Source organism: Thermobia domestica, chromosome 2 (genome assembly GCF_964235325.1).
Source record: "Thermobia domestica chromosome 2, izTheDome1.hap1.1, whole genome shotgun sequence".
Taxonomy (NCBI): Eukaryota; Metazoa; Arthropoda; class Insecta; order Zygentoma; family Lepismatidae; genus Thermobia; species Thermobia domestica.
In genome coordinates, this window is record NC_137455.1 from 329387037 (window position 1) to 329410232 (window position 23196).

At 32.9% G+C, this 23196-nt stretch overlaps 1 protein-coding gene across 1 annotated transcript in view; it reads left to right on the top strand.

Annotated features, from left to right (window-relative positions):
• Window positions 1–22229, top strand: part of hh (hedgehog signaling protein) — a 162329-nt gene extending 140100 nt beyond the window's left edge. Inside the window, exon 3 of the mRNA XM_081749090.1 lies at window positions 13213–22229. Coding sequence (XP_081605216.1) covers window positions 13213–13892 — 680 coding nt within the window. The 3' untranslated portion in view covers window positions 13893–22229. The remainder of the gene's footprint in view (window positions 1–13212) is intronic.
• The last annotated feature ends 967 nt before the right edge of the window (window positions 22230–23196 follow it).

Genomic DNA, 23196 nt, shown 5'->3' on the forward strand with positions numbered 1-23196 from the left:
ATGGCTATAGATGCCGAAAGTCCAGAAATCTAACTCTTAATCCTAATTCTAAACAGTATACATATTTGATAAGTGATGTTTTCAGTTAACATTTTAACCTTACTATTTTCCCTTTATTCTGAGCTGCTTCGCACAACAGAAACTAAGTAATTTTAATATTCGTAAATTTCCTCGCCCATAACTATTCTAAAATAAGAAAATCTGTGCAAGAAACACTAATATATATATATGAACCTCCGGGTTCCATAGGCCATAGAGTTATATATATATACCCAGACATCAAAATAACAAACCGAAACGTGCTGGAATATGTGCTGCTACTTACGTTGTATTAATAAATGTTCCTGCATTAACATTGCAACAGATATGGATGCAAATTATTAAGTTTACAATAGGAAAGAAGTTGCATTGAGGTCACTAACCCGAAGAAGCAACAGTATTAGTCATCTTCGCAACGTAGGCTATAGCCTATATACCTTTACGTTGGCACTTTTGTTTAGAGAGAATGAAAAAATACAAAGAAATTATTTGTTAGTTTAAAAGCACGTGCCCCAACATGGTAATATGCATAAATCCGCATTAAGAGTTGTAAACACTGCAGCCATTGTTGCCTAGTATGGCAAATCCTAATTGGATGCAGCATCGAACAATGTAGTGCTAACTGATGCTAAGCGATGCGGTACGATGTTACAATGGTGCTCAAATTAGAAGATGCACTTAACCACAGTAAGTGACATTATATCATTGTTGTGAAACGAAATGCTTTTTGAAATGATGGAACGCCTACTATTTAGAAAGAATATCGTGTTAAAAAATTTCTTCTATTAGGAACATTTTTTTCCTTCAAGTGAGAATTAGTTCACATACAAAATATTGTACTGTAAATTGCTGTAATTTAGGAAATTCTGAATGACTCAATTAACCCAACATGTGAGATCATATTGAATTTAATTGAGAAATATATTTAATTTTTGCAGCAAAAAGTACGTGTGTATTCCTATAATATAAAGTTTATTTCAAAACATGAATTCCGCGTTACATATGTACGCCTGAAGGTAACTTACTGTCTCATTGGGATGAAAATTGTAATATGTCAAGTAATTAACACTTTAGAACCGCTCTTCATGTTGTGGTGAGGGAATTAGGAATCAGATTTCTGGGCTTTAGGCATCTTGACCATGTTAGATTGTCATGTATGAGCGATAATGTCCCTCGGGGATCATACTATCCGAGAAAAAGGAAGGAAGGAAGCGGCCTGGGACCTATATGTCAGGTACCATCCCGGGATTTGTCTAGTGTGTATGAGGAAACCCTCACTCAGGATAGCTGGCCTGGTAAAAAAAAAAAAAAAAAAAAACTTTTTCACTTGTTTCATGTTCTATTGTGTAAGTACACTATTAAGGAAATGTTACCTAATAAATATTAGGAATATCTACTGGTACTGAAGACATTGTCTTGAAATCTACTATAAAATAAAAAAAAAAGTATGTGTTTTACACTCGAAGACTTCTCACATATCTTACGTTCGAGTAGGAAATTAGAAACAACAATATTCATGAATAAATTGTTCGGTGTCCTCCACTTTTTTCTGTTCCATTAGAAGTTTTTTAAACTAGCTACATTTAACGAAAATATCTACAATACACAAAGTATCCCTCTCCTACCTGTGTCTCAGTTAAGATTTGGATCCAGGCCTATGAAAGACAGAAAGCTTTGAAAATAACAGCGTATTCGTCACATTTACTAATTTTCCGTTAGTATCAAGTTGAATCTCATTAAACACGATGTGGAAGTTCCTTCGCTGTTGGATACTTAACGTTCATTAATTTATATGGAGAATCAATCTCTTCTTTTTCTTCGAAATGAAATGGAATTTTAATGGGGGTTTGATTTTACTGATTACTTATTTAAGAGGCCCCATCACGGCGAAATTAAAGTACCGCTAATTTTACAGTAATTGTGTGATATCTTTAAATACATAAAAGATAATCGAAAAGTGGAACAAGATCGCCCTAGAGAATATTATTTTGCATGAGGGACCGTAATCATGACTCACTTATCTGCTTTCGATTTCCAGCTATTTAGAAAATCGGGATTTATTTTCGCGTTTCTAAATGGCTACAAATGGAAAACTACTAGGTGACTCGTGATAACGGACCCTAATGCAAAATAATATTCTCTAGGGCGATCTTGTTCTACTTTTTGATTATCTTTTATCTATTTGAAGTTACCACACAATTACTGTAAAATTAGCGGTTCTTTAATTTCGCAGTGATACGGCCTCTTAAATCTAATTTCTGTAGCATATTTTTCAAGTTTTGGATGATTTGGCGTCCCGCAATATAATGTGTCCTATTTACGCGTAATTCGGGACTCTGAAAATTTTGTTAAAATTAGGAATGTCTCGCCTAATACAAAACAAGTGGCAACCCTATCCACGAAGTACTGGGACTAAAGTTTACTGGGGGTAAAAGCTGCTTTCAGACAGAACACTTAAACAAGACCAGTGGCGTACGCAGAAGTTCGTCAAGGGGGAATTCAAGCATGCAAGTGCGTTTAAGGTGTTTGTATACATATCTTAATATGGTAAATGCTTATTTTGATATAATAATAGACAAAAGTTCGAACTTCCTTTGCATACCCCACTAAACAAGATAATACTAAAGTTGAAGCTATTTTTGTTTTTAAAAATCGAATAAACTGTGAATCAATTAGAGATTCCAAATATGGACAACATAACGTCTTAGGAAACAAAACATGTTTTCCTAGGATAATATGATCAATTATGAAAGATATAAATGAGTTATGACATGATTATGACTTACCTGCTGTAAACACGATCCAAGATAATCTCATAACTGCATTTTGTCATTTAAATTCACCTTTCGCTTTAAGAATTATTTTGCAAAAACAAACACATAGCAATATTGCCACCGGAATCCGAACGTTCTAGAGTCGAACAACTTGAAATCCGAAAGAAAACTTCGAACAAATGTTGGGCCTGAATTGAAACGCCCAGCATATTGATCGTGAATGATTGTGGGTACATTTCCTGATGTTATCACTTATTACGGAAGGTTACTCGTCTTACAAGCATTAATCTCTCCTCCTCAACTTCCACATATGCCGTCATTCTTTTTTCAGGTAAATAATACAGGTTTTTAATATTTTTTTTAAATTTTATTATTATATTTATTATTTTAAATCTTGGTTTCATTATTTAATTATTATTATTAATAATAATATTTGTTAATACAGTATTTTGGCTTAAATCCAAGAATATCTATACGTATATATTAAAATGATAGGTTTATATGTTTGTGATCAAGAAAAGTTTATATGTTTGTGGCCAATCCTTTTGACAGTGAGTTCTCGGAATCATAGGCTCTAGAAAGATGTCGTTGTCGCCACTGATCGATTGCAAATGTTGTGTCGATTGTTCAGTTCCAATTGAATATTTTAAAAAGGTCGTTATTTCTTTATTACATTTTTTAAGGGTACACTGGAAGTGTTGAAATTTTAAAAAAGTAACATCATATCCTACGAGTTATACATTCCAACATCACACATTTCTATACGGGGTTAGTATAACTCTTCGGCGTCTGTTTCATGGCCAAATGATAATGAAAAACGAAGGATAACAATTTCTCCAGTCTAAGATGAATCTTCATTGTTTGGAGTGTTTTGCCCAATGAACACCATATGTCACTGACATTATAATTAATTGTGTGTGTAATATATTTGCTTATTATACAGCATGCAAGAAGAAAGAAAACACTGATCATACATGAATTAGAAACTCCAACCGGAAGTAGGCTGAAATCTTGCAAATGGTGCGAGATATTGAAAAAAATTCCCCTTTATGGTATTGCCGATTTTTATCAAAACGCTCTTCACTTGTGTCTGTAAAGGAACATATACGTACATATGTTGTGAGGAATGACAAGGAGATTCATGCTCATATGTGAATGAAGCGCTGCGTAGAGAGTAGAGGTTCAGGTAGTTTACTCTTAAAATCATGTTGAAAAGTCGCTTGCTTGGGTAGTTAAGTTGAAATTTAGTGCCTCATATACCGAAGCAACATGAGACGTAGTTCTACAATTTAACATGGAACTCAAACCACATGAGTTGCCGCTGGGAATTAAACCGCGATCTCCCGCACCAAAGATGCATACGTTAACCATATAGTCACACTGAGAATTCCGTATCATTGTAGGTGCCGTACTTAAAAAGATAGGTTACATGCGTAATTCCTGTAGTTTTGGACTTAACGTAAGCAGACGTATAACTGAAAACGCATGTTTTATAATACTTTCTGTATAAGTGTTCCTATACGTACTTTCCGTATGAAACGATGTAGGCGGTCAGGATCTCACCTACAAATGGACGTGAGGTGAGGTGATTTTGTTTAGCGAGGCTATATGAGACGTGGACCTACTGATTAACGTGGAATCCGAACCACATGAGCTCCCGCCGGGAATCGAACCCGGGTCTCCCACGCCAAAGGAGCGTACGCTAACCGCTTAGCCACGAGGGAGCTCTACAAATGGACGTATATAACATATAGCTGACGAAGGTAACATAAGTATATGCATGTGATATACGGATAACGTATGCTCCGTACTGATTTCTATAGTAAGTAAGAGGATTCCGTATATTTGTAGAATATACCGCTGTCCGGAGAACGGATTTTTCTCTATGCACGATATAGCTCAATTAAAAATTCGAGTTCGTGGAACCCTGAAACGGATTAATCCAGCTTCTATTGCTTTAAAGGGGAAAAGTTGCATTGGAACTGGAACAGATCAAATTCAGATTCCAAGGTATATCACTGTAATAAAAATGGAGTCAACCCATTTCTTAAAGTAGGATACTAAAAAAAAAGAAAACTGAAAAGAAAATGGATTAAATAAAGCAGTTAACACCTTCACCAGTTCTGAAACATTACAGTGATTTAAGATTGTGACGACCGTAGTTTCCGTCATTTGATGATGTCTTAGCCTAATTCGAAAACAATCAAGACAGCTATTTCCCCGTGTTTTTTGCTTCCTCTTAACAACTTCGTTGGGCTTCAGTTTTCAAGGAAATGGGCGACAATAAGAAGGTGGGAAGTCTCGGAAGAGTAATGATGATATCGTGTTCATGAGCAGCTGTAGTCACAGAATCTTCACACTAGGAAAGTAACTTACTCAACCGAAACAGTGTGGCTACCTTGGGGTACATTGTTAGTAACTGTTGGTGATTAAAATTGACATTTGGGCAAAGATGTGTGAATGGATGGAAGTATACTCTTCTTCACTAGTTTTCCGTGTGTGTAAGCTGTGTGTAAACTGTGTGTAAGCTTTTAACAGTTTAAAATATACAGAGGCTTTACTTTAAGTATCACTGTCTAAAGAAAATATTATAGACGTAAAAGGATATAGAAACTTCTTTTGATTTTATTAGATCGATCATTTGCTTCTGGTAAATCAAATTATATTTGTAGTTTGGCATTCACGGTGTTCATGTTCTTCAGGTACTCTTCTCTTTCTCCTTCCCTCTGGTCTGTGATGAAACTATTAGCGAAATATTACGTAAATTAGCCAACCTGAATGAGGTTTCCCTAGGTTTTCCTCATTCCCACCAGGCAAATATCAGGCTGGTACCTAACATATAGGTCCCAGGCCACTTCCTTTCCTTTCCTTTCCTTTCCTTTCCTTTCCTTTCCTTTCCTTTCCTTTCCTTTCCTTTCCTTTCCTTTCCTTTCCTTTCCTTTCCTTTCCTTTCCTTTCCTTTCCTTTCCTTTCCTTTCCTTTCCTTTCCTCGGACAGTGTTATCGCCAAGGGACGTCATTCCTAATATATTATAGGAGGCTAACATGATTATAGATGCCGAAAACCCACAAATCTTAATTCGTAATCCTAATCCTAAAACTAATCAATCACGGAACGGTCTATAGCCAATGCCAGTTCTTAAAAAATGAACGGAAAGATTCTAGATCTTCATGAGGGTGTCCAGTGTTTCTTTCAGGCAAACTTCCGAAGAGGGTTTGTCTCCCCGATATGGTTTAACCGCCCTCGCCCCCCGGAGCTAAGATAAATGCTATTACATGCTACTCTTGTGTAGGGCACGCCAGTGTTTCAGAGTGCACCCCACTCACATTTATATTTTGTCTTCCCCGACCAAAAAATTCTGAAAAAAAAAAAGATTGATAGTGAGTTGAGCTCGTTCATTTAAAAAATAAAAAAACAAACTGTAGTCCCATTCACAATGACCTGAAAATTGTAATACTACAACAACTATTACTACTACTACTACTAATAGTAATAATAATAAATCTCTTACGACCATATTGGTTAAATTGTAAGTAGAATGGAATATTATTTCGTTGGTAGGTAATTAGCTATATGCTTGTAGTGATAGGACTATACACATAATACGCATGAATTTCAACTACTGCCGAGTTTACCAAATATGACTGTAAAATGTGAGGAATAGAATATCTGTGCAGATTTTTTTACTTTAAATTACAAAGATTTTGATTGATTAGGTCTCTTTTCTGCACTGAGGGTTATGTGGCAGGGTCTACTTCCTAAAGTAAAATTTGTACCAGTTCTCTGGTTTGTGTGAGGGAAGATAACTTCACCGAGGATGGAACGAGGACCATGCACAAAGAAAGCATGTACATTTTCATTTAGTCACGAAGGTTTATAATTATAATTAGAAAGATGAATCAAATAAACTTAAATCTGTGAAGTGTATGGAATAGTCTTAACTTACGTTTCATTTTAAGAAATGGAATAACATGTAATTTGTGATTTAACGACCCACATTTATGTCATTTGGACTAATGGAAACGAATGACTAATGAAATGATTATGAAATAGTTGGTAGGATGAGAATGTGGGAGAATGGGAGAACGGAAACCTATGAACATGATGTTTGTCCACCACAAATGTACATGGCGTGAGGTCAAACCAGGGACTCCTGCAACCAGAGATGAGTGCTCAAAAATTGAGCTATCGTGTCACTCTACTTCGTTTTACGAGTCCAGGGTTTGTTTGGACTTCATGATAGAAAATGTAGCTAATAGATTCTATTAAAATGTTCATCTCACACGTTGTCTCCAATACCAGAGGGATATGATGCCAGGTGACAACATTGTCCTGAACAATTTTGGGGGACCCACAAAAGACGCCAGGAAGTAAACAGAACCTGCCAGCACACCCAAGTTTGTCTTCTTCAAACTGTGTTGCCAAATCTCCAGAAGCTAATTCACACTCTTGTCACGTGCCTCGGCTTCACATCAGATGCCGCTAATGTGGCGAGAACAAGCATTCCCCCCACGCAATCTTTTTGTTTTACGAAAAGAACCTGACTTCAAAGTTATGCGAACTGACTCAAGACATGGGTGGATCACATGCGTTGGAACAAGACAAGACGATGGGAAAAGTCTTCCACTACAAGACAAAATTCCACTACCGATCCTTGTCACCAATTACAGGTAATGGTAATTAAATGGGCCTGAGAAGTTCCAATAAATGGAATAACAATATTCTATCGACGTAGTTAAGAGTTAACATATGACACCCACGTTGAAGGACGAACCTTCTTTTTTTGTAGGTCAATTAGCTACTTTTGAAAAACAGAACCGCATTCTATGAATCTTAAACTTGTAAGGACTTCCGTTAATTTAAGACTTTTGTTAGGTAACTATAGCAGGAGAGAAGAAGACTTGTTGGCAGTGTACAGTCGAGAACAGAACGGAGTGACAGCATTTCTTTTCCTCACAATGTTCCTTGACGTATGTGGACAGTCGAACGCGGTATTATTATAATATGGATGCAGCCGGAATATCAGTTCAGTACAAAGTAAATTAACCAACTTTACTGGAACAATATTCTCAAGATTGACTAAATTACAGACAATTAGACTTAGACTTACAACTTAGAAATTAACAGGCGGTTCGTTTGAAAGAGACATTTTTCGAATATGTTCTATTGTCACATTCTGTGTGAAAAATATTACTTTTGTATTGTATTTTACTGAGGGAAAACATAAGATATAGAATAATATCTTTATATAAGACATATTACATTTATTACTTCTTATTCTCTTTCGGCATAATAACGTCTCCTTTAACCTCTGAGCATGTTACGTTATTCACTATTCCGGAACACTTCTAGTTAGGACTACTCAGGAGACAATAGTTGCGGCTGTCTTGTCTCGTCTCAGGAAAATTCTGTTTCTGTGGGAAGAGTTCTGTCCTGTCTCGTCCCGCGGGCAAACCTATTTCAATCTAAATACATTTTTTTTTAGAGATATTACGGCTTGACGAAAATTTTATTTTTACTACAAAAACTTTTCCCGTTGTTAAGATGGGTGAAGCTCCAACCAGTACACCAGTGGTGAAGCCACCTATGTCCTCATTTTGAGGTCTTATATGTAACTACAGAAAATCGGTTTAAAAAAATCGATATTCTTTAGTAGCTGACTCTTATATTTCTTCTTTCTACAAATTCTTTAACGACATTTCCTGGTATGCATTAAAGCTACAAAGGGCTGTGACCAATGAAGCAATATTTTAATCCATGAACTGTTTCCAGAACTTCGTTTCCCCTTAATTTCTAGTTTAGCTCGAAGCTTTAGCACTTGCTAACTAAGCAGGCCCCTAAGTTTCAAAATACTGGGTTAACACCAAAAACCTCTGGATTCCACCTTAAAATCATACCCGGAACAACGCATATTGAACGTATGTACGCTATAAACCCCACTTCTGCATTGTACATTCTTGTCTGTTAGAAAATGTATTTTGTAAATGATATATAAAGGGAAAATTTAAAAGTTCCTGCTATCTTAGGTTCCTTGTTCTCAAAGAGACTGTGGTGTCTCAAAGATATATATTTAAATCGAGTTCTAGCTAAATTGTTGTCTTGTTCCCAGAACACTTGGTGTAAATATTCAGAATCGTTTTGAAATTGAAACTTACAATCGATCAAAAATTTCTTGCTCTAGATTGAATCACACCGAAACGAGTTTTTGAACATAGCGCTAATGAGTTTTCCCAAATTCTGGACATAGAAACGGGACAACTCTGAGAAAACCACGGACACGATATTGTTCAACACAACTTATACGGCCTGGAATCGAACCAAGGACCCCTCGCATCAAAAATTAGCGCTTTACCCGAAAGGAGGGCTTCGCCATATTTCGTTAAAAAATGTTAAAGCTGTTTTCAAGATATAATTAAGGCACATTCTTTGCTTTTGTACAGACTTCTGTAAATAAGTTTTTCCAAGACAAGATCTTCCTAAATCATTTTCTCGTACCCGGAGGCACTATGGCTCAGTGGTAGAGCGCTTACCTCTTTCGCATGAGGTCCCTGTTTCGATCTCCGGATAAATAAGTTCGGGATAGACAACATTGCGCCTGTGGGTTTTCTCGGAGTCCTCCCGTTTCCTCCCACTTTCTCATTTTACCAATTCTTCCATCATTATTCACTTGTCTTAATCACCCTCTTCCTTAGCCTGAAGGACATAATCGTGGGACGTTAAAATGAAAGATTACATTTCATTTTTATTCTCTCGTATCCGAAAATGGATTTTTACCCAAATTTCATGAAAATATTTAAAACTGTTTTCAAGACAAAACTTCATGCATTCAAATATTCATACATATTTTAATCAGGATTTCCTCGCTTTAGGTTATAGGTTATATCTAATAAAATGTTAAGTTTTTAAATGATTATTAAACGGTATAGGGGCTACTTCAGTAGCCACCACACCACACCTGAGCCTGAGGTCCGCCACAAGAAGAAAATCTCGTTTTTATATGGCATATATATACTAAAGATACTAAACATATATATATCTACTAAACATATATATACTAAACATAATACTGTGAAAGAAAGAAAATATATCTAAAACGGACACCCATCCTTAATGAACTAACGTATGGATATTCCAGTTAGATACAATAGGGGTAAAATGTGAGTCGTCAGCTTCAACATGGGGTAAATTTTTAAATCACATCCTCCAACTTTAATAGGGGCAGGGTATATGCATAATTTTCACACCATTAACTTGAGCATCGATCTGTTCTCAGTATACAGTATATATACGAATATATAAATATGGTCGTATTCGGAGAAAAATAAAGTTCTTTCTTCAGTTGCACGTCCAGAAATTTTGTTTGTGGGTGTCCAATAATATACAAACAATTATATGTATATACTAAATATACTAATAGTACTAATACTATATACCAATATACTAATAGTATTAAACGGATATTATTCTGTATCCGATAAGTAATTGTAAAATACTTCCATATTTTCTGAAAAAAATGATAGAACTAGTGTGGTTATGCTATGAGTTAATCATACATAGAATGGGATGTATGCAAGAGGTGTTATAGCGAGAACTATTATTTTTAAATAACTTAGACATTGATAATTTTGTATATTAATATTTATGATTAATGTTTTTTTATTGAAATGAAAGAATTAGATTTGTAGGGAATGATTTTAATGTCTGTAATTTTAGTATAGTTGTGTTTATTTGAAACTTTCCAAGCACTGATTTATGACAAGGCATTGATAAATATGAAATGGGTATATACTTTTAGCTTATACCTAGAAAAGTCAGTAGTTTTGTTATTTGATTTGAGATGAGGTTACGGAATTTTTCGTATTTTTAGGTGAAATACATGAAGACGTGTACCTTTGAAATTTACTTTTAAAAAAAATCATATTTGTCAATGCATGATTTTACACGTTGATTGTGAATAACTGACTTTAGTTCTTCGCAACGACGGAATTACATAGCAGTTTTACAAACAAAGAATTTATTAATTAATTATAATTTAGTTTTGAAATATTCATTATTTTTTGTTGTTGTTTATTGAATGTGTTTTTGAAGAATATTGAATTAAAAGTACAATCACGGACAAAGTTTTATGATGATATCGATGAGCGTCCGTGACACTAGATTCTTTTATTATATAAAAAAGTACAGATGGATTGCAAAACCAAATGTACACTCATGTCCAAAATTATTGTCGCATGACTATAAATATGTTGTTCTAGTAATATAATTTGATAACGAATTCGCCCGGTATTTCTTATAATGTTAATATGTGTATAATCGGCAAAGACAAGTATGTGGTAAATTTCATGTCAAAAGAGAGTAAATAAGAACAATGAAAGTAAAATAAAATTTTCTTGTCCATTTAGTTACATTTTATTTTACTCATTATGATTTTTGTATTTATAATTCTTTTCCTATGAAATTTACCACAAATATACATTTCCTGATTCTATACATAATATCAGTATTAAAATACTCTGCAAAATCATTATCAGATTATATTCTTACAAGAAGACAGTCATAGATATGCGACAATAATTTAGGACATGAGTGTCATGCTACATCAATCATTTCCCTGTTAAATGAGTACCGGTATAGTTTTATTAAGAAAGTGTACAAATGTATGTTGAAAATTTGGGGGGAGGTCCACACCCGGTGGATCTCCCCCGTGGGTGCATCCCTGTCTTTTCGAATTCGAATACTAATTGAAAGTGTATTTACAATTAAGAACTAAATGACTGAGAGTGCCTTTTTATCAACAGTTTCAATCAAAAACTATATACACATGATCTTGAGATCAATGTTTTTCAAGATCACAGTTTCTAAAGAGGCACTTCTATCATTTAATTTTCATTTATAAATTGTTTCAGTTAATAATCGGAAAGAAATTCTTGTTCAATTAAGACTACTGAACAAGAGAGAGAATTCCTCTATCTTCAAATTAGGAATATAGGAAATATTTAATCTGATTTTAAGTTTGAAACGACGTGATTAAGTTAATACGCGTAACTTTCTTGATATTTATAATAAATTAAGGAATAACTGATATAACTTATTTAAAAAAAAAAATTGAAGACAAAAACTAAAAATATTTATTTTGGTAGAGCGAGCTGAGAATGTTTCTGGTACTGTGTGCCATCTGACGGTGAATCTTGAAACTACGTGGTGGTTAGAGCGACTGGCGAGCAAATTTGGAACTACGACCGAGAATCACAAAAGCGAGAAGAAAATGAAGCTAGAAAACTATGTATTGCACTATGCAACTTCCAATTTTAAACATTTTGTTCAAATTAATTGATCAACAAAATATTCGGACATTCCTTAGTCAATTAATGTGTCATTATTTGAATATGTTCTTCCATTATTTGAATGTGATATTATTTTAATTTTAACAGTATTAAATCTAATAAATGCACCATAGATAGGATTGAGAAACCTTACTCACGATGGGTGGCCTGGAAACGCTGTTACACTTTTTCGAACGAGTGTCCCCACGGGGAATCGAACCCAGGACCACTCACACCAAAAACAACTTACAAAATAAGTGTACCTTCTGGTTAATTTGAGTGCTCCAAATGGTGGTTAAAGTAAATGTTGAAAATGATGGTCTTCAACATCGATACATTTCTGAGTACAAGTCACGACTGCTTGCGTACTTCGCACCAAAGTGTCCAATGAGATTTCTGCTCACACCGTTTGATTCGCATTCCAAAGTGTGTTCAGTTTACGTGGTTTACGACGGTATCCTAATCTTTTCACATGCCCATTAAAAAAAGTCAAGCCGCCCCTTAAAAAAAATCAAGATCTGGAGAGCGTGCTGGAAACTTGATTAATCCTGCGTCCTATTCACTAGCCTGGCACATTTGGATCTAAGTATGCTAACACATTCCTATGATAATGCGGCGAGGTGTCATGTTGTTGGTAATAAAATCTGTCATTACCGTACATCGCATGAATGGCAGGGAAAATGGAATTAGCAAACATTGCTAGGTACTTTTCAGTTACAGTACCGTCTAAACGGGAAGGCCCAGTTTCAACAGTAATATGGGAATTATCTTCAATCCAGTACACACAATTATAATATTAACGTGTCAGGCCATCTCTTAACAAAACACTAAGAAAAAGACCACAATGGTTCATACCGCGTGGAAGACGACTGTACATATATAATATTGACTTAGTATAGCGGCAATTTTCCGTTTCGACACGCTAGTAACAGTGAAAATAAATTCTATTGTAGAATTCACATCAATTCTATGAAAATCTATTTTTTTCTTAGGTATTTTGAATTTACTAAAAATGTTGACAGAATATTTTTTTAAAAAATATTGATTAATTTACCTTTTGTTTTCTTTCTTTTTAGAATCATCTCAGGCGGCTAGATCAGGAGGATGCTTTTCAGCAGACAGTACCGTTCTGACATCTGACGGTATTCGACAAAAATTATCGGAAGTGCGTGTAGGAGACAAAGTGCTTACTTTGGACTCATCAGGTCATGTAAAGTTCAGTGAAGTGATTCTGTTCCTCGATCGGAACCCGGATCAGCGCCGCACTTTCCTACGATTCGAAACCGAGTCAGGACGTCATCTGACAGTTACTCCTACACACCTTCTCTTCGCAGTTTCCAGAAACAAGTCCGAGCCAGAGCCATTATTTGCTGAACAAATCCAAATTGGGGATCATCTTGTTGTGTGGCATCATCAACAACGTGCCCCTGTTGTTGAAAAGGTTACATCTGTGACTCCTGTGCTAGAGCAAGGAGTGTTCGCTCCACTTACTGAAGATGGAACAATGTTAGTGGATGACGTTCTTGTTTCGTGTTATGCTGTTATTAACAGTCACAGTTTGGCCCATTGGGCATTTATTCCTGTTAGACTGTACGAAAATGTTAAAGATAGTGCTATTAGAATGTTACAAATTATGCATTTGAGCTGGAACTCTGCACCCCGTGCTCAATTTCCCGCCAACGGTATCCATTGGTATGCTGATATGTTGTATAGTATTGCACGATATATTCTTCCAGGTCATCTGGTTTACAATTGACTTTTGTCTCCAACGAGAGGAGTAGCAGAAGTTACTGTGGAGAAGGCAAAGATTGGATAGTGCCGAACACTGAAATCATTTGTCTTCAAGGCTATGAAAAATCTCCCGTTTCAGCAGCGGTCAAACATATAGGTCTGTAGGAAACAAGTTTTCTTGATATACTGGCCCAGGGAGAGCACGAAACTGCTGTCCTTACACGTCTGTTACCACCATGAAATGTAGATGCTTCTAAAAGGGTAAGGCGGTAGTAACGGCTGCTTACTGTGCTAGAAAAGCAAAGTATTACCTGCATATGTTTTTGTATGTATCAAAAGCATTTCACTAACAGCTAGCACCAGTGATAGAAAAAAAAGTGTGTATATTCTGTTAATAAGTTAGAGTTATCGAGGCTGATTCTGTATAATAACATCTATTTTGACAGCATTATTTTTCATCAAGGTATAATTATGATTCTAAAATAATAGACAATTGTCTGAACCGAAATGTATTCTAACAATGTAATAGCATAGGAATAACGTTTCCTATTGAATAACATAGTTAATGTGCTTGTAAAAACATCATAAGCATTTTTCCTTTTTTTTTTTTTTTTTATTAAAGTGCTAATGCAAAATATCAGAATTTAATCTTGGAACACACATATGCAATGAAATATTGGGAAATGTAGGATTTCAAAAGGCAGATGAGGTCTTATAACAATTAAGGGTGTTTAACTTTCTCATTAATAAGAACATTAGATTCTGTAACAAGACTGTGCCCAAGAAAATATATATTGGTGATCAGAATGAAAGATTTCTCAAAATTTTACATTGAGGAAAATAAGGTTGTGTTTGTGTTTATAGAAACCACCACCTTTATTTTTCTCAGTACGACCTTGCTTCATATGTAACAGTATGGTAGTTACAGTTTTCTGTGATAATTAAAAACACAATTTGTAAGCTTATAAGTCAACTCAAAATTTTACAACTATACAAAAAAAATTGGTGTTTTGGTTAAAGAGAATGCACATTCTGTATTCATATAACAGGAAAGTGTAACTAAATAGGTATAACATGGTTATCGAGCTTCAAATAATCTTATTGTTAATAAATAAACATGTAGAAATATTTTCACTCAATTTGCAAAAAAGTATATTGGTAGCATGCATTGGACAGTTTTTGTTCTTTAATTTGAATAATTATTTATGAAAAAACACAAGTTAATGCAAGAAATCAAGTCAGCGATTATCAACAAAAGTAAAAGATAGATTCACTACTCGTATTTTATCTAAGAGAACTGCAATATGCTGAGTAAAAGTTAGTTTGTTGATTACTGAAATTATCAGGCAAATGAAGCACTAATTTCATATAATATTCCAGATAATAATTATAGTAATTCAGAGAGCTGTGATCAATAACAGTGTAGAAATGTTACTGTACATCATTCCTTAAAATCTTCAAAAAAGTTATTTTAATTAATTGATAAAAAGTATGGCTTGAAGTTATGAATCTTAAAATTGTTGTAGACATTTTTAATATTTTTGTTGCAAACGGAACATTTTCAGATCTATATTAAGTAATATCGAACTTATACATAAATTAAACTAGTTCTAACAAAGCAAGAACAAAGAGAAATATCGGAGTTAATAAGTAAAGTAATGAGTTTAAAATTCTAATCTATTTCAACTACAACTGCAATGGATCACAATTTTCAGGATTACACGACGTGTAAAGCTAACCAGATAACTAAATAGTAACTTTAAAAGTGAGATTTTCCATATCTCAGTACTACCCAGGTAATACTGAAAAGCAGTTTTCAAGCATTTCTAGAAAATCAGAATTGAAATGTAGCATAATGTGATCGTACTTTTCCAACTTAGATTTCATAATGATTCTAGAAAAGTGTTTATTATGTATGGTAGATTTCATTACCACAATAAACAAGAGGCTATTTCTGACATCAGATGGAACAAGAAAGTTTTAACAAACTTGAAGAGCGAGAAATGTAATAAAATTGATCAGTTACAAGAAATCAATAAATAAACTTCCAAGCAAATGTACTAGCAAGAATTAAACACCAAACAAATGAAACCGTATCCCTAAAATTAACTTGTATCAAAATATTTAACGAATAAATCTCCAACAAAAAGTTATACAATGAAACAAATTAATGGATCTTAGAATATTAAAATATTTCGGGTGTTCGTTGTAATTTTTAGTCTTGATTCAACTGGATTTACAGATCAAATTTTAACAGGCATAGCGAGTTGGTTAAGCCATGTATATTCTGCTAGCCATAAACAAGTTTTGAAAATAATTTTTGATTGCAATAGTCACCTTTGATTGACATTTGTACTTAGTGCAAATTTTTTAGATACATCACTTTATATAAACCAAATTTGTTAAAAATTAATAAATAATTATTTGCTTAACACGAGACATATGTAATGTTGACATTGACAAGCCTTTGTAAATAATGTTATACATGAATTTAAAACTATGTACGTAGTTCTTTTTCCCCTTAATAAAGTTGCATTAAACACAATTACTTTCACAGCCCCGTATAAAGTATACACGGGTATAAAATCCCAGCTTAAATTACGAAAAAGTTATTTTTCTCTCAATCAGGACGCATTTATGGTAATAAAATAAGTGATTAAAGTATTATATGGTTTATTTAGATAAGTGAACGATATTCTTATGCGTTTCTTTTGTTTGAAACGAAATTTCTAGTTTTACATTCAACAGTTATGTCCATTACGGTAAAGGAGACGGATAATTAAAAGGTAATTAAAAGGACAATGAAATAATTGGTGGAATGGGACTGTAGAAGAAAACGCGAGAATACCGAGAAAAGCCACGGACACGATGTTGTCCACAGTGTCCATCTGACCTAGGACCGAACCAGGTACATCTTATCATCAGAGATAACTTTCTGCCACTGAACCATCCTGGCCCTCGCGTCTTCACTGTTACTGTCACACGCCACTGGTCTATTTTTCATCTTTTTAAGTGATTATACATCAAGAACCGAAAAGCTGACCATGTTCAAATTCTTCGCAGTGTGATACATTAATGACATGGATTATGTACAAAGGAATATCTGGTTATCGGCGTTCTTTGGAAATAGTGATCCCATAACTCGTCCATTTCATTTAATTTAAATTGGGATTAAAGTTGTTACGTATGTGTAGATAACCACGCAATACTTAAGAATACTGTTGAGGCAGATGAATTAAATATTATTACTCCAGAAACAGCTCGCAAATTACACTCACCACTTCGCTTTTTGAAACGCGTATAGGCTATAGGGCTGATATTACTCTTAGTTTAATGTTGCAACTCAAATATCATTATCACACAAAAAACGACATCATGATATTGAGTCTTTATTGTACATATATATTGATGGATAAAGCAATTTAAGCCCAAATTTTTGCTTAATTTTTAAACATGTACTTACATTATTAATCATCATGAAACATTATTTTGAAATTCAAGCAGAAACTTAAAAATATTCAGTCTTAAATAATAGAATTATATCCAAAGAATATCCTTAAACACAATTTCAAGATGTCTTTGCAAAATTATTGTGCAATTTTAGATGATAAAGAGATTCTTGTATTTCCCCTTTAAGAAGAAAGATTTCTGAGAGATCATTGGAAATGCATGCTACTTTGCTGTTCCTAATTAATTTCTGCCACTTGTACAGCAATTATAATCTCCATAATTGTGACTTCTGTATTGGATTCCTCGTTAACGCGTAATGTAGGTTAAGTAATTGGAATATGTCAGCTGTCTAATGGGTTTTCCTTAATTGACGATTTCTTGTTCTAACTTCAGTTAATATTCATAATCCTTTTCATCCAAGAAGTAGAACTCCTCTTCATTTATCAAATAACATTAGGCCTACTGATATACATTTTCATTTTTTTAAAGAAAAAGATTAATCATTAACCAATTGAGAACAAGTTAAATCAATTGTTTTCCTTCGTACTATTGTAATTAAAAATCATTATTTTCTACATGGTGACTGAAAATCAAATAAATAAATAAATAAATAAATTTAGTACATAATAAAACACTAGAAAGCTACATGTTGATTAAGAATCTGGAAACACGAATTTTGAAATTTTACGGGTTAAATCTGTTACTTCTCAAAGAAAAATTAATAAATATAAAATAAATTTATGCTTATGACTTGCCTTTAAAGTTAAGTAATAATACAGTACGAGTGCTATATAATGTACCCGAACTTGCAATGTAATCCACAGTAATGAATTAACACCATACAGAGCCTATTGCACCCTGTATGTAATCTTTCCTAACAAAACATAGAAGCGTGTAACTATAATAATCTGTTGCAAGGGTCAGTAGCTTCGAATAGCGCCCGATCCTGTGATACTTGAGCCTAGCTCTCTGTTACTAGCTTGCTTCAGTTCTCTTTGGCTTCCACACTTCCTATAGGTCACTATATATATATATATTGTGCAAGTATAACTAATTTAACAGATTTCTAACTGGACCGAAACAATTATTTTATTTTAAATATTACCTAATCTTGAATTAGGAATTTCTTCTTGTGTTTAGCATAAAGTATATGAAAATGCAATATTTCTATAGAAATATAATAGTAATAGAAATTAAATTTTGAAGATATCGCAAATGATGAATTCTGAAGCTGTTGAAAATATTTGGCATTTCAATATTTAATGATATTTCATGTTTTATGTTTCATTCAATTCTTTTTTCAAAGTCCTGAATGAAGTCCCTTGGTCACATAGTTAGAGAGTTAGATATACTATTTTTGATATGGCCAGATTTTGCTTTGTTATCAAAACTCTCAACAGTATGTACGGAAATGTTACCACACGCCGTCGTGGAGTGATCTGAAAACTTTTTAAAGTTGATTAAAGACACTCCTTCATCTCCTTTCCCTTTTAATTAATACTAAAGAAATGTGGACGTCTGATTCGTTAATGGTACACGAAACTTTGTAATACTTGTGAGTGAAAGTAACTGTACTTCTTCACTTTTTCATATTTATTACACAGTTGATGCTGGTTGGTGCTGACGGTTACATGATAGTTCTTTGCTAGATGTTATAGTTCATGAGACTTTTATGTGGCACATTCAGTTTTATTATGATAATTTCTAACTAGAAAATACAGTTAGAATCAGAAGTTTTAAAATCATTTTACTGGGTTATACTTAAAGTTTGTTATCAATAGTTTGGACAGAATCACGGTAGAATAGGCTCAATCTTTAAAATATGGATCTTAAATATTTGTTATTGATAATTGAACAGAGAAAATTTTCTACAAAATTTAACAATAAACAAATACAGAGATTGAATTTGTGTAAAATAAAGAAATTATGATAAGAAATAGATGTATATCATCTACTTCAACTTTCTGAAAATATCTTCAGAAAATATCCTTATGAAACTATAACACAATTTCCTGTAAAATTTGAAGAAGATCTAAAACGAAAAATTATATCATAATTTAGAAAATAAGTTAATTGTGTATGTCATCTATGAATATTTTGTACAAATTGTTCCTTGTTTAATTATTATAAATAAAAAAAGTTGAATTCATATTTAAAAACTTATCCTTTACTCATTCAGTTTTCTTCAGGAATATAAATAAATAATAAAAATGGTTTATACATAAGATATTAACATTATCATTACTTTACTGCCTATTAACAATAATAACCTTTCACTGCCATTAGCTTTTAGGTAATATTATAATAGAACTAAGAAAACAAGTAAATTTTTATTTTCTAGTACAGAATCTCAAGCACCAGTAATTTATTCAAAATTACAATTATATATACACATTAATTCCATAGTTTCTCGTTGTACTATACGATATATTGTATATTCATAACTATCTTTAAAACAAATATCAATTTTTGAGCCTATAACTAATTTGTGTTCAGCCATAATAGTTTCTAAAAAAAATTGAATAATTTACATAACTATGTCGGGTAATTTCATTTTCGTGTTATGCACCAGTTATTGTTTTCATCGATATAGCCAATGTTCATTATTGTTAGTATCATTGTAACTGGTAAATTGTTAAATATAAGAGTTAACACAGTTAATGAAATAACACTACAAACTAAATCTGTCTTTGCTATGTTATAAAAAAATATTCTATGTAATTTTGGAAACTATGGTGTAGCCAGACAAGTGATTGATTCCATTCTAGGGCAAACATTACGTATTATATATTAGGAATATTGAGATGTTATTGTTATATACCACTATTCTATTATGCTGTCGAGTTCTATTAAAATTATTATTCTATTAAATTATTATTTACAGTACAAAATAATATTAGTGCTGCTGTGACATATTGGCAATTGATCTTGATTTCTATTGTAACTCCTATCATTCAATGCACAGGTTAGAATAGAATCTGACATGTACTTTCGCTAAAGTAAAATTCTGGCTGCGCCATTAACAGAATTTTCAATATACTTGAACCAAGTAAATATTATTTGTGAAAATGAGGAAGTGTCATTCTGAAAACTATTTTGTAACAGAAACAATACAAAACTATAGTATTAGGTATAATCGTGCTTCTGAAGGTAATTTTATAGAAAAATAAAATTAACATTAAGAACATTAAGTTCCAAACTTTATACAATGCTGTACGTACAGTACACAATAATTGTACATTTCTCTACCACTTCTCAATAATTGTACATTTTTGTATCAGTTTCGTATTTAATATGTGACTGCATATTATGAATATATGTTGGTTAATATTAGTGAACAAAATTCAATTATATTTTAGATAACAAATATATGGTGCTCATAATATGAGTGCCATATCCAGAAACCTATTTTGGGGTGTAGAAAAGGAATATTTTGCTTCATTGATAAGTAGATTTAAAGAAAAAAAGTCAATTATACCTAATGCAATTTCAAAACATTTCCCAACCTTATTGAAAGAGAAGGGACACAACGCACTTTAATGCTATAGTTTTACTACATTGTATAATATAAAACTTCGTCTCAAATTTTTGCCGTGCATTAGCTTGTAGTTTGGTTTTATCTGTTAGTAACTTGAGAAGATTACTACTTCATAAAATTTTGTGGGAAGGAAAACTTCGAACCTTCTACAACCTCCTCCCTGCCTACGAGTTTATATCGATGGTTGGTAACATCTCACCATTTATCAATCACTAAAAGAAAGAGAAAAATACAAAATTATACAATAACGTGCTTCAGAATTTTATTTTAATGCTTTGTATTATATGAATTCTCAATTATATAATTAACTTAATAAAATAGGTACGTTACAACTGTATCAATGTACATCTTCATAGAGTTACAATCATTTTTTACCTATTACCTCCTACTTTGTAAACTGTTTGTTCCACGTCAAAATATATTCATAATCATCTCCTATATAGCCTATAAAGTACAGTTAAAACAAAAAAATATCTCTCATTACTATAATTTCTTTTATCTGTAAGTTTAGAATAAATTGTGAAGTTTGAACATTTTTTTCTTTTCTGTTGTACTGGCGAGGAATAAAAAAAAAACTACTTTGTATCGATGTTCTTGGTGTAACAAAAACGTAATTTTGTACATTACCGAAAATCGTGTTAAAAATGTTCAATTTATTCAATAGTTATTGGCAAAGGAAAATAATGGGTTGGAAAACTTTTGGTTTAGACTGTATGATTTTTCAATAGGCTGGATCCTTTAGTAACCTCTCAATTTAGGAATCATTTGAATATTTTTCCTCGTGTACCTCTTTATCTACTTATGTACTACTGTATATTACTTAAACATAAAGAGGATTAAAACGTTTCCATGTCAATTGATTAACTTTGTATAATATTGTACTTCAATTGTTATTTATTTATTTTTTGTTCTAATATAGAAGAAGACGTAAGTGTGTATGGTTCTTTTTAGAGAAAAGCAAATATGAGTCTATTATCTGTTCAAAATCAATAAGAATTGAAAATGTTCTTCCAATAATAAATTATCAAAAAGCAAGAAAGAAAAGAGCTATATATATATTTTTATAACATGACCCTGTGATTACTTAAAAAGAAGTATAGTTTTCTGTGTATTGCTATTGTAGATGTTGTATAGAAGGGAATGTGTGTATTTTGTATGAATCTGTGTAATAACTTATCTTGTGCCTTGTAAATATATATATTTCATGTTTGTCAAAAGAAAGAAAATAAGAGAGAAGCAAATATTTTATAAATACGAAAAGCTTTTACAAGAATTATTTCCAAATTATTGTAATTTAATAAAATAAGAGATTTTATAAAATTCGATTTTATTTCATTTTTCAATAAAAAATCGCTTGAATAGTAAACAGTTAAATTCTAGTTTGTTTTTTTTTTTAAAAAATTCAATTAGCTTTTAGAAGAACAAAAAAGAATGAAGTATAGCTACGTCACGAAGTACACTGTCACTTAGTGTCAAATACAAATATTGTAGTTTACCACTGACTCCGTTGGTTGCCAGAGAACTGTTTTCTTACAAGTTTGTACATCTAGAATATCTTGATGAACTGCGTTACAAAATGGCTATGATTCATGATTCCTTGACTTTAGTAAATCTTCGTGCCTGTATATACGCTATCTATGTACGCTATTTTGAGCTATATGTTTCATTTCGAATAACTATATGAATGAGAAGAGGGAACTTTTGATCATACACTAATTGATATGTTATTTCTACACATTTTTTTTAAATTTGAACTTCAAAACCTAATAGGTGTAGTAATGCTTATACTATCACATGCAGAATAATCTCTTTTACTATTGCGTTGTTACGATTAATATATTCAACTGCTGTCGGTTATTTCAATAGCATTTTTTTAAAATACAATTTCTGATTAGTCAAAGTAGTCCCCGGCTGCAGCCAACCTTTGCAACTGCTTACTCAACAATTAGATTCCATGACGAAAGTAATCTGGAGTTTGCAATATGAAGAAGATCTCAAACGTACGCTGCATTGCTAAATTATCAGAGAAGTTCTATCACACTAAGAAGTGATCGAGATGTCGGAAGAAATGGCAGTCTCTGAGAAAAATTTCAGGAGAACACAGTGTATGGAGAAAGATTTCATACTGCAAAACTTATAGTGAGTCTGTACCGTACTTGGAGTGACATGTGACATGTGACCACTGCTGGATGCTTGCCGACAAATTTGTAGTGTGTTTTATGGACTTCAGCATTGTAACCATCCGTTCATTAATGCTTCTGCCTCGACGAAGGGAGACATGATGGATCACACCCATTGTAGACCCTATACCAATAACAAGATATTCTACGGGTTAAGAGGT